Consider the following 12,437-nt stretch of genomic DNA (forward strand, 5'->3'; position numbering starts at 1 on the left):
TGTTTTGGTATACAGTTGAGGGATGGGGAAATGTGACCCCTCTCAAATTCAGAGTGCTCTGACACAGTCCGTGTTAGGTGTGGGAGTCTGTCTAATGCACACAGGTGACCCCTAAAAATAGAGATTTACACAAATCCCCCATTGTTTAATTGGATTTATTACATGCAGACATTTGAGGCACCAGGAATTATTAATACATTTAAAAACCAAAAACATTGCATGTTATAATTCCTATATTCAGTACATGTATATAAAAAATATATAATTGCAACAAAGAATGAGGGTAAAAGGATGACATGAAATGCATAACCAAATAGGGTCAAAAGTACATACGTTATTTTAATGTAACAGTGTATTGTGTACTAAATCCATCTGTAAGACAAAGGCAGCAGCACCATATTAGTATATATAAAACATGGTACAGTCTTCTATACAAAAAAGTCCACATCATTAAAGGCAAAACCTAATGGTGACTGTTAAAGTGATAATTCACCCAAATGACATATTGGTTTCCTTTGGGTGAACTATCCCTTTAACAACTCTGGGGACCACAGTGAGGTGGGGTGGGATGTATGGTACTGTATATAAGAAATGAATAAAGATATTCTATGGGTTATTACATCATGTTCACTTTCACACAATCAGATGGTTCAGTCTGTTGTAGCTCAGTACCCACTTCAGCTTTAGTCTCTTGTATGCCAACCGCTCGAGGTGACCACACACTGTGACCAGAATGGGATTATCTTAAACACACAGGCAGACCAAGGGTGTGCTGGTCAGTGTCTCAAATGGCACCCTATTCCCTATATAGTGCACTACTTTTAACCAGGGCCCATAGGTAATAGGGTGCCCTTTGGGACGCAACCTGGTTTCGAGGTCACCCCTCCAAGGTCACACCACAGGAAAATATTTGTTGGCATGGCAATGTCATCCACAACACAAAATTATAGGTACTTCAACGTTTGAAGAGCTGACCTCATCACTTTATATCCAGATATTTAACTGTGAAAGCATTTCTTTATCCCAAAGTTGAACTTATGAGTAACAACTCAAAAGTAAAGTTGTATAACCAAACATTGAACAAGTCTCTCAGTTTTATAAAAGTAATTCCAAAACATTGACTGTCCTATGCATACTGTAGCCTTATAGCCTACTCCAGTGGCTTGGAAAGCAAACGCTCCAAAGCTCACTTTCGTTTGTTGTTAGCATTGTCCATTACACTATGTTTTATACAGTCAACATATAGCAAATGCTTTTCGGGTCATGCATTTCAGAATAAAGAGGTGAAACCTGTCGGTTTTCAGACATGAACAGAATAATTACACAAGTCAATGTGTCTTAACCTAGCAAATTTTCTGCTTGAAAACATAAAAAACATTCAATTAAAACAATTCCACGACAATATATGTAAACATTATTCAAACAGGTGCATTGATTGAAATCCTCTAACAGTCATCTGAGAACGTCCCCCTCCCATTGCTATATAAAAGGTTGATAAATGCTATTATTTAGTGTATTATACAGAGCTTCTGATAAACGTGAGTGCGTGTGTGACCCTTTCTTTACAGACACACACGTGTCCTTGCTTGTGATGCATGGCAGGGTCCTCAGAGCTTACTGGGTCCTCTCCCTCCCTCCCTGTCATCCTTCCATCCCTCTGTTTGGGTCGTCCCTTGCCCCCGACCCCCTTTACCCCATGAATGACACAGGAAGAGCAACGACAGGTCACTGAGAGATCAGTGAAGGGACAGTGAGGCGTTGGACATTGCCACCTCACTTCCAGGTGGCGGCAGCTGGGCGAGGCCCGGTGCCCACCTTCGCCGTTCCCTTAGACCCCAGCGACTGGCCTGAGCGACTCCGTAGGTCGCGTTCTGCATTCTCGCTCAGCGCCTGCTCCTCATCGTACCTGAGGAAGGGAGAGATAGAGGGAGGGCAGCAGGGAGAGAGAGAGAGGCAGGGACGGAGGGGAAGACAGAGAGAGGCAGGGAGGGAGATAGTGGTGAGTGAGAGAGAGACGGAGGCAGGAAGGGAGGGGAAGAGAGAGAGAGACAGAGGATAGAGAGAGAGAGTACACTCTTAGAAAAAAGGCTTCCAAAAGGGTTCTTCGGCTGCCCCCATAGTAGAACCTTTTTTTGATTCCAGGTAGAACCTTTTTTGGTTCTAGGTAGAACTATTTTGTGTTCCAAGGGTTCTTCAAAGGGTTCTACTATGTGGATAGCCAAAGAACAGTTTTAGGTCCTAGATATCACCTTTTTTTCTAAGAGTGTATGTTTAAGACAGAGTACTGGTAAGAGCTACAGTGGGGTACGAAATGATTGACACCCTCGATAAAGATGATCAAAAATATAGATATTTGGCCACGCACACCAGTGGTGGGTTTGGCGTCGACATGAGAATGCATGAGCAGAAAATAACCCTGTACCTACTGTAAAGTTTGGTGGTGTATCTTATGGGGCTATTTTGCTTCCACTGGTCGTGGGGTCCTTGTTAATGTCAACGGCATCATGAACTTTACCCAGTATCAGGATATTATTGACAAAAACATGGTTGCCTCTGCCAGGAGGCCGAAACTTGGCCGCAAGTGGATCTTCAAGCAAGACAATAACCCTAAGCACACATCAAAATATACAAAGAAATTGTTAATTGGCCCCAAAATCAAAAGTAGAAACCTATTGAAAAGCTGTGGTTTGAATTGAAGAGGGCAGTCTATAAGCGCAGACGAAGCATATCAAGGATCTGGAAGGATTCTGTCAGTGGAGGCTGCTGAGGGGAGGACGGCTCATAATAACACCCGAACAGAATAAATAGAAACCATGTGTTTGATGGATTTGATACCATTTCACTCATTCTGCTCCAGCCATTACCAAGAGCTCGTTCTCCCCAATTATAGTGCCACCAACCTGCTGTGGATTGTGTATGTAGGAATGGTCTAAGATCCCTCCCAAAGTGTTCTCCAACTCATAAAATAAGTAAAGATGCCAGATATAGGAAGTATAAAGACAATATATTGATAACATCACAACACAAATGTAACTCTGAGGTAAAAGGCTGTGTGTTGTCATTCTGATCGGTCAGATAGCTAGCAACAATGACTAGAAGCTGCTATGCGGTGAATCGTAGATGGCTTGTTTCAGTTCATCTGATCCTAAATCAGTTCACGGTTAGAGGTATTTTCTCTAACCGTTAATCCTGGCTTGATGGACCAATAGTTTTAAAACGTCAAACCCTGCCCATCTGGCACTCCGGAATTAGATTTTTTGAAACAAATAGTGTTGTTTCTTTTTACCCTGGGCCACGTTCCGTAGTCAAATGCTGCAGATAGAAATGCCATGATTAGATCCGACTTGATTCCTTATTCTACATGTCAGAGAAGCATAGCATATTTCTATCTAAATATTCCAAAACGCTGCGTCCTGCTGAACACGCCCCAGGCCTGTTTTCTCCCTCGAGCGCTGTGATAGGAGGAGGGGGCTGTCACTCACAGGACTTGGTAGTTGCCCAGGGCCTCTCGGGGTGGGCTGCGGTTCCAGCGGCAGTCGGGAATGTCCCCGTTGGGTGTGACGATGTTGAGAGTGTCATTGATCAGATTGTACTTCAGGATCCGGTCATTGGCTGTGCTGGAGGTGAGCGACGGAGAAGCGTTGACCTGGAGGATAGACGCGGAATAGACACACACACACACACACACACACACACACACACACACACACACACAGCAGAGAGCACAGGTCAGGATAAGCATTAGTCATTATGTACACACGGGCCAGCATGGAAAGTTCTGTCCTGAGTATGAGTAGAGTACAAAGTACTGGAGACTAGTAACAGGCAGGAATGACCTCACTATTTCACTGTTTTCATTTCCTATCGGTCCCCATAGGAACTGGGAGCTGCTTATCAGGCAGGAAATGTACCACATGGACAATGTAATAGCAGCAGAGGTGGGTGTGGGTTGTAAATATACTGGCACACAGACACCCACATGGACAACTAAGAGAGAGAAAAATAGAGATCAATCCCAGAAAGACACACACACACACACACACACACACAGCTTGGTTGGAATCACTCCCTTGTTTCCCAGCCCTTGCAGACTGAGAGACTGCTGCAGGTTGGTTCCTCAGCTGTTATTCTACAATACACATTAATGAGGGCTTGGCATAGGCATGCCGGCTATTCTGCCCCGGGTGGCTGTACCAGAGGATCTCACAGCGGATCAGCACTGCTACACACAGAGACACTTAGTGAATATGGGACCAGGGAAACTTAAACAATCTACCAAAATAGATCCGTTTTTATTCCTGTTCAAGTCAAAAGTTGAATTCCTCTAGGACCCTCTGAGAATGTTTGACTTCATGTACTCAGCCAGACATTCACAGTGAGAAACCAATAGAAAGTAAACAACTCAGTATGCAAACAATGGCAGATAGAGAAGATTGAAGGAGTTTACAAAGTCATATCAACAGACAATTGTTTCATTGTGACATTCCTAAATCCTAAAAACATACATAACTGCTGGTGAACCAGAGTACTGTTTGTTTCCTGTACATTGCCGTGAGCAGGTTTTAGTCAAACACCTCAGACACAAACACACACCTCAGACACAAACACACACACACACATATACAAACACTCACACACACAGAGAGAGAGAAAAGTCAACCCTAAGGACATTAAACTTGATAGACAGAGAAAGGAACGCAGCACTGGTTTCCCTTCACAAACAATGCAGAACAAAGAAAACATTTTGACACAAGGTCATCTTAGTAGGAACAAGAATTAGTGAGCAAAAGTATAGTGTGTTCACAATAAGAGAGACTTTTTTACTTCACGTTATTTTTGCCTATGTCATGTAATTACAGTGTGTGTGTGGGTGGGCGCCTCACCTCAATGAGCCATGGCTTCAGCTTGTCATCGATGATGATGTCATATCCATAACACTCAAAGCAATGTTTATCATTGTTCATGACGGGCTGTGAAGTGAGAGAGAGGGAGAGGGAGGGTTTAGAGGGGAAAGGGAAGTTAGTGCGTTGAGTGTGTGGGACAGGAGTGAAAAAGGGAAGACCAGCTGCAACACAGCAGGGATAAAATGGGGAACACGTTTTTGTTTCAGTATGTGTGTGTGACCACTCACAGCGACAGCCTTTAGGGACTGCACCATGATCCAGTGGATCTGGTCAAACAGTCGGCTGGTCACCTCCTTCCCCCTGGTGCTCTCCAGGTACAGACGCAGGTTACTGACCGTCCACTTCCCACCGTGGACATGGTTATAGTCATCCTGCAACGTGTATAGATGTATTGTACACACGTAGAAATATATACACACAGAAACTCATATATTTATGTAGGAGACATTTCTGCCTGTTTTAGGCCCATTTGGTGTGTTGTGTATGTGTTATCTGTCTTGAAAACACACACACACACACACACACTTACCCCATGTCTCTGAATGGCCACATTGGTCAGGTGCACAAACATGTTGTCCAGTTCACTAGTGCTGGGGGTGTACTTCACTGTGCAAAACCGGCAGAAACCCAGTTTATACCTGGAAGCAACACAAAGGTCCAAATGGTCAAATACTAATCTGATCAAATGCTGAAGTTATCATTTATCCTAGTGGCAATATCCTTTAATGTTTTACAGAATTATGAAAACGTATATGCATACTGCACTGTTTATAATGATGTATTTGCATTATATGTAAAATACTGTCTATGTTTCTGTTAGTATAGGGACAATTAAGTTATTATCTATCTATTACCTATCACCTATCCAGTCATTTCAGAGCGGTAGGACTTGAGGGAAATGAACCCGGGCTGTAGGCTTTAGGTTAATCATAAACCTACATGTAACACTTGAGAGGTCGATAGGTGGTAACCAACACATAGAGACGCAGGTCAAACTTCTTGCCTCCGATCAGCAGTGGGTTGTCGATGTACAGAGAGATGACATAGGCCTCCTTGCCACTTGAGGCCGCTACAAACCTAGCAAACACAAAGGAAACAGAGCATCAGTCATTTATCTATGGACATCTAATCTATGGACAACGTTGTTGAGAACAGCAGATTCCAGAGTAGTGGGGTAATACTACCTTGATGACATAAGACTGACTGTGAACAATGCAAATGCAAGCAAAGACTCACCTTTGGCAGCCACACACAGGACATGTTTATCAGTAGTTAGTAGAGGTGTGTGTGTGTGTGTGTGTGTGTGTGTGTGTGTGTGTGTGTGTGTGTGTGTGTGTGTGTGTGTGTGTGTGTGTGTGTGTGTGTGTGTCAGCACTCACGTGGAGGTACGGCTGTCTCGAGACCACTTCTTGATCTGGGAAAGTTTGTTGATGAGGAAAATGCCTTTTCCCTGAGCCTTCCCACACGGCTTCATTATCCACGTGCTGGAAGGACTCTTACGGAACTCCTCCACAAACAGATTATAATCCGCCGGAAGCATGAACGTCACCGGCACAAAGTCTGGGTCACAACCAGACAGGGAGAGAGGGAGTATAAAAACGCAGAGAAATAAGAAAGGACAGTATTGATGACATTTGTTTAACAGCACAAAATAATGAGTGAGTTTAGCTCTGTTATAGCCCAAGGCCACTTCTAGTCAGAGCCCCTTGTAGCAGGTGCAACTGAAATTGAAATGTATCTTACATCCACATTTATTTACATATACAGTAAGTAAGCAGTGTGCGTGTACGCGAAAGCTCATAACTGCCACCTAAATAAAGGTATTTCCCGTTTTCGTCTTTCTCGGCCAGCGGGCTTCCCTCCTTCTCCATATCTTTGCGGTAGCGTTTGATGTTCTTGATCATCAGGTCCTTCCTGGTCAGCTCGTAGTGGTTGGGGAAGTGGTTGACCATCTGCTCGTCCGAGAGACGGTAACCCGTGTCCACACTGAACACGTTCCGGATGGTCTGGACGCTCATCCTATAGGGAGGCATAGACGGATCATAAACAGAGTTTCTCCAAGACTGATGGAGATTCGCGGGGGGTAGTCAGTCAGGGATGGGATTTTTGTGATTAATCAGGAATTTCTGTTTTTCTGAATGACATTATCTGTTATTTACAGTTACACACCCTTGCAATTTGTCTAATTTACCCCTGAACGAATATCGAAATAATTGTTTTAAACCGTTTTTTTATGTTGTCCTGGGCTGTGTTCAGTAGGCACAAATAATAGAAAACTTTAAAAAAAGAAGGTGAGTGTTTTTATTGGACAAGACCAAGTAGTAACGCCTGTTTCAAAGCATTCTTCTCTCCCGTTTTGTGCCCACTGAACACGACCCTGATCTCTGTATGTGCTACACTGGTATTCATAAGCACCCACTGTGTATTGTCACTCAGAGAAAGCTCCATAGCTCTAATGAAAGCCTACCAGTAGAAGTTCCAGTCCTCGTTCTCTGTGACCTGAGTCCATCCTCTCTTCTCAAAGTTGTTGATGAGTACGGACTTCTCAATGTCGGTCACCCATTTCACCTTATTAGCCATGGTTCCTCCTAGTATCTCTCTCTCTCTCTCTCACACACACAAACACACACACACACACAGAGAGAAACACACACCAATGCAAGCACAAACACACACGCACAGATGAGCTTAGCACGTGTAATAAACATAGGTATAACTAACGTTAATAGTCTATTGTTTTGCCCATGATGAGCCACTGCAGTTAGCTATCTCGCAAAAACACTGAATTAATGTGCTATATTCACAACTATCTTTTGGTAGCATTTTGGTGTCCTGTAAAGCATTGGACACAATCGCGTTATGTCAGCTAGCTAAGTATCTATGTATCCTTCCACACCAAATAACAGTTTTAGTTAGCTACCTGGAAATCGATCTTCTAATCTTCTTGTCAGACCACCGGTCACCAGCCCCAGCTAGCTGGATCCACCCTGCCTGAGACACCTGCAAAGGATAATGATTTTCATCCAATCGTGATGTCTGGTTCAATCGCCTTCAAGGGGAATTTAATGCAAATTATAAAGGAGAAATCCTCAATTTATTGACTTCACCCATGTAATCTGCTAAAAGGGTGGATGATAGTTATCTCTTATCTTGATTTATCGATCCATCCCAGTCAGCTGGAAGATGAATACCGTGCTCTTCCGGGTGAATAACCTAGCAACCGACGACGCGTCGAACTGTCAAATATTCCCCGCTATGTTCCACCACAGGGTGGCGCTAAATGCACATGGTCCAATTTTTAGCATGCAGAGACATTTTGCGCTTCATGATGCCCTCTAGTGGTTGTTGAGAGAAACACTCCTCAAGGATCTTCCTGGTGTAACTGCCATAGGCGTGGCTGTTGAAATGATAATTGTGGCAGTTACCTGAAAACAACAAGATTAAAGGACGCTGCTGTAAGTAGGAACATTATAAACAACTGTGAAATGTTCAAAATATTTTTATATTTAGGATATTGTTCTATAATGCCCATATCATTTGCGTTACAGGGCGGCGTCTACTTTAATCTACAAAATAGGTAAGTTTTACATTTTTGTTATTCTACAATGCACCTGTTCCTTTGTCGTCAGACAAGGAACATTGTGTCAACAGATATTGACTGCAGTACTGCTCTTCCATAGATGTGAAACTCGATGACAAAATATGAATAATGATGGGATCATTATCATTGTTTAAATATTTTACATTCAAATGGGGAAAATTATACTGTGTTTCTTGCTTTGTGTGAACTTCAAATCGACCTTCGGTTTGTTTGGTGAAGAGGATGACATCACCTTGTCTTGACAAACCCCTATCAAACATTACTATCCACAAATAATATTTTACCCCAATTGTTATGATTTGATCATGCTGTAGAGCTAAGGCATATATTATGTTATTAGCCTTAGTACTATTATTCATTAAATAGTTAAATAATTCATAGCATCTTTATTACCTATATTTTATATTGTATATATTTTTATTTGGTAATTATTTTGCCGCTTTCCATGTTGTCTGTTGTCTGTAGCTTGTGAGGTATGGAAACACTTTGTTGCTTTTATGAATTTTGTCTTGCTGCTTTTTGTTCTATGTTGCTCTGTCTGTATGCTATGTCTTGCTTGTCCTATGTTGCTCTGCGTGTGCTCACTGTTCAATGATTGTCTATATTGTAATTGTTTTTAATAACCTGCCCAGGGACTGCGGTTGAAAATTAGCCGGCTGGCTAAAACCGAAACTTTTACTGAAACGTTGATAAATGTGTACTGTCCCTGTAAAAAATAAAACAAACTCAAACTCCATAAACTCAAGACTAATGACAAATCCATCCTTTCATTGGATTGGCTTGAGACATTACATTTGTAAAGACATTATGTAACTTTACAAAATCAAATGTATATTTTAAGATGACAAAACAAGGAAGCAATTGTTTTGCGATGGTAGCCGTTTGGTTGATTTGAGTAATGTAAATTCACCATTTGCATTGTGACTACCTCTCCAACAGCACGTGACCAGAGGGACAGAACAGCTTAGGGACAGGTGAGCAAAGGGACAGAACAGCTTAGGGACAGGTGAGCAGAGGGACAGAACAGCTTAGGGACAGGTGAGCAGAGGGACAGAACAGCTTAGGGACAGGTGAGCAGAGGGACAGAACAGCTTAGGGACAGGCGAGCAGAGGGACAGAACAGCTTAGGGACAGGTGAGCAGAGGGACAGGTGAGCAGAGGGACAGAACAGCTTAGGGACAGGTGAGCAGAGGGACAGAACAGCGTCGGGACAGGTGAGCAGAGGGACAGAACAGCTTAGGGACAGGCGAGCAGAGGGACAGAACAGCTTAGGGACAGGTGAGCAGAGGGACAGAACAGCTTAGGGACAGGCGAGCAGAGGGACAGAACAGCTTAGGGACAGGCGAGCAGAGGGACAGAACAGCTTAGGGACAGGTGAGCAGAGGGACAGGTGTGCAGAGGGACAGAACAGCTTAGGGACAGGTGAGCAGAGGGACAGAACAGCTTAGGGACAGGTGAGCAGAGGGACAGAACAGCGTCGGGACAGGTAGGCAGAGGGACAGAACAGCTTAGGGACAGGTGAGCAGAGCCAGGGGTGTGTTCAACACTAAACTCTTGTGTTTCACATCGAGATGCCTAGTAAAAACTGACATGACATGCATTAATGTAGGTCACACACACACATACGTGTGTTTATTTTCTGTATCACACACACACACACTGTATCTTGAAACCTCATTGAGCCCATCCTGTGCAGTGAATCCTGAAGATGACATATTTTCAGGATGAGGAAAGTTTGTGTCCACTGACCTGAATAATCTCCCCGGCAACACACTTCTGATCACATGACTCAATATTTACACAGGTAGATAATTATGGGCGTTACATTTATTATGACCATAGTCACACACACACAGCTAGGTGCACTGACTCACCTGTTAGCACACACAAAACTGTTGTCCTGACATGGCTTCCACATGATTTATGTGTGACACCCTGAAATTCATAACATGTGTGTGGCAAACTATTTTCTTTATCAGAAAACAAAATGGTGGAGCACAGAAGAGAGCGACGCCGTGCCATTTCCCTCAGGGCTGGACCTAGTGAGGTGGACAACGTCACCCTGTCTGATGTGAATCTCAGGTAGAAGCTACGTCACCCCAGTCCTGACCTCTTGATCAGTTTACACAGACGATACGAGATAAGAAATTGTTGCATTTCACTCAAACTCTGTCAAATCCAATTTTATTGGTCACATACACATTTAGCTGATGTTATCTCTTATGTCATATAGACATTCAAAGGAGGTATTCGAACCCTCGTTTTTTCCTCCATTGAAGTAGTCACTAATTTGAGATGATGGGTGAAAGCAAAATGGTTGAAACTGGACACTTTGTTGCTACCCAATCACTGATTACCTCAAGGAATAAAGAACGCGTTTCTAATGTTTTGTGAACATCATTTCTGTACATCCCTCCTTTAGGATCCATGCCAGGGCTGCCCGGGCTACGGGTCGTCAGCTGGCAGAGATGGGTGACAGACTGGACCGTGAATGGGCAGAGAGACTCCCTAATCAGTGGCCTGTGCCACAAACTCTCCATGTGACAAGTCCTGCCCATGCCCTGACTAGAAGCATCTACAGGTGAGAGGGCTCAAAGACCAGGATGCATTGTGCCAAACAACTAGTAAATCAGTGCTTATTTTGCACATAAGAAATATTTAACACTCAAATAATGAAGATAATATGGTTAACAAAGATCTCATGTAACTCATTATCAGGGGGATACAAGGACAGCTTTGGGGAGTGAAGAATTTGCCCGGCGTGGCCAAAGCCTGGTTGTCCTCCTCTGTCCACAGGCAGGCTACACAGAGAGCAGAGGCTTGGGTAGCCTGGGTAAGAGCCACTAGCACACTTCCTATACCTACAGTATATACTTTTCCTCATGTGCATTGGGGGTAGGGGCCATGGGTAGATTTGGGATTGGGGATAAGTCTCTTACTACTACTCATGTGTTGTCCCTTGCCCTTACACAGGTTTCCAGTATTGAACCTCCTAACTACCCTGGTTGGGCCAAAGCGACGCTTGCCACTGTGGCACTGGTGGCCACGGCAACCATTTGCACTGCATTGTGGAAGGAGTAGAAAGGCTAACCATTGCACTGAGGGGTCCTTGAGCTGGACTTCTGGCTACAATGTTCTGTGTTAGACAATTTCCTAATTGAGTGAGATTTTTAAGCAATTTTTACTATAGACTTTAATTTAAGAAATAAATAAATACAGTGTGTTATTGAATTGATTGTGCTGGATCACGGTTTTTATACTCTTATCAACTAATGCATGTTTTAAAGACTGTTGCTGGTCTGCAGTATTTATGAGGATTGGGCCTGTTACTGGTTAGACATTTAATTGCCACAACTATCTTATGTAGCTTATAACACCATTAAATGGAAGTTGGAAAAATATTTTTTAATGACTTGAGGAAAAAATTAAACTTGAGAAAAACCAAACTGACTTGACTCATAAATACCAGGTATTTATTTATTGGTGCAAGGTCACTTGAATGAGTTCATATGGACAGAGTCATTTCTGTCACATTGAAGGAAGTATACTGTAGGTAATGTATGTGTGTCGGTCTTTAGTAATGATTTACTCATTTTGGGTGTCATGACGTGGCCCTCTTCGGATATAGCAAGCACCAACTCTCTCTCACCACCTCTCTCTTCCCCCTACACCCAGGCTCTGTTATCTCAGATTGTAAATTCCTGGAGGACTCTCTCCCTCATGCAGTATAGAGAGAAAAGGTCACAGTAGAACAAAGGAACTTCTTCTACCTCACAGAACTTGAGAACTAAACAATATCCATGTTTTGTGGAGAATACAGCTACGACCAGTCCATTTTGTTAGTTTGTGATCTCATTGAGAGACAATACAGCCACATGACCATAACCTTGCTTATACAAGAGTCTCTGTTATGAGATTTGCATCTAATGATT

At 43.1% G+C, this 12,437-nt stretch overlaps 2 protein-coding genes across 8 annotated transcripts; one reads left to right on the forward strand and one right to left on the reverse strand.

Annotated features, from left to right (window-relative positions):
- Nucleotides 1–138: 138 nt before the first annotated feature.
- LOC110501019 (probable tubulin polyglutamylase TTLL1) lies at nucleotides 139–8,119 on the reverse strand. 6 transcript variants are annotated; one of them, XM_036957183.1, is made up of 12 exons: nucleotides 8,012–8,028; nucleotides 7,825–7,904; nucleotides 7,372–7,509; nucleotides 6,715–6,923; nucleotides 6,284–6,464; nucleotides 5,844–5,981; nucleotides 5,434–5,542; nucleotides 5,132–5,275; nucleotides 4,884–4,970; nucleotides 3,483–3,646; nucleotides 2,427–2,607; nucleotides 1,768–1,906 (listed from the first exon to the last, which is right to left on the reverse strand). In XM_036957183.1, exons 3-11 carry the CDS (start codon nucleotides 7,482–7,484, stop codon nucleotides 2,448–2,450), a joined length of 1,305 nt encoding a protein of 434 aa, XP_036813078.1. In that variant the 5' UTR covers nucleotides 7,485–7,509; nucleotides 7,825–7,904; nucleotides 8,012–8,028; the 3' UTR covers nucleotides 1,768–1,906; nucleotides 2,427–2,447. The 6 variants fall into 6 exon arrangements, with proteins under 6 accessions (XP_036813081.1, XP_036813078.1, XP_036813079.1 ...); XM_036957184.1 differs by having other exon boundaries at nucleotides 7,372–7,513; XM_036957185.1 differs by having other exon boundaries at nucleotides 7,372–7,501; nucleotides 7,825–8,119.
- A 116-nt stretch (nucleotides 8,120–8,235) lies between these two features.
- Nucleotides 8,236–11,951, forward strand: bik (BCL2 interacting killer). Of its 2 annotated transcripts, XM_036957187.1 has the most exons (6): nucleotides 8,236–8,359; nucleotides 8,453–8,481; nucleotides 10,485–10,587; nucleotides 10,928–11,086; nucleotides 11,224–11,338; nucleotides 11,479–11,951. In XM_036957187.1, exons 3-6 carry the CDS (start codon nucleotides 10,493–10,495, stop codon nucleotides 11,584–11,586), a joined length of 477 nt encoding a protein of 158 aa, XP_036813082.1. In that variant the 5' UTR covers nucleotides 8,236–8,359; nucleotides 8,453–8,481; nucleotides 10,485–10,492; the 3' UTR covers nucleotides 11,587–11,951. The 2 variants fall into 2 exon arrangements, with proteins under 2 accessions (XP_036813082.1, XP_036813083.1); XM_036957188.1 differs by lacking the exon at nucleotides 8,236–8,359 and having other exon boundaries at nucleotides 8,367–8,481.
- Nucleotides 11,952–12,437: the final 486 nt, after the last annotated feature.

The sequence above is a fragment of the Oncorhynchus mykiss genome, chromosome 21, assembly GCF_013265735.2.
Source record: "Oncorhynchus mykiss isolate Arlee chromosome 21, USDA_OmykA_1.1, whole genome shotgun sequence".
NCBI classification, from domain to species: Eukaryota; Metazoa; Chordata; class Actinopteri; order Salmoniformes; family Salmonidae; genus Oncorhynchus; species Oncorhynchus mykiss.

Bases quoted from the DNA above. Each gene is read 5' to 3' on its own strand.
- bik (XM_036957187.1), top strand. From the start codon at position 10,493: ATGGTGGAGCACAGAAGAGAGCGACGCCGTGCCATTTCCCTCAGGGCT. The intron at 10,588-10,927 runs GTAGAAGCTACG...TCCCTCCTTTAG, and splicing joins CTGTCTGATGTGAATCTCAG to GATCCATGCCAGGGCTGCCC. The intron at 11,087-11,223 runs GTGAGAGGGCTC...ACTCATTATCAG, and splicing joins CTGACTAGAAGCATCTACAG to GGGGATACAAGGACAGCTTT.
- LOC110501019 (XM_036957185.1), bottom strand. From the start codon at position 7,484: ATGGCTAATAAGGTGAAATGGGTGACCGACATTGAGAAGTCCGTACTC. The intron at 5,982-6,283 runs GTGAGTGCTGAC...TGTGTTTGCTAG, and splicing joins CGAGACAGCCGTACCTCCAC to GTTTGTAGCGGCCTCAAGTG. The intron at 2,608-3,482 runs GTGAGTGACAGC...ATGTGTGCTTAG, and splicing joins CTGGGCAACTACCAAGTCCT to GGTTATTGTCTTGCTTGAAG.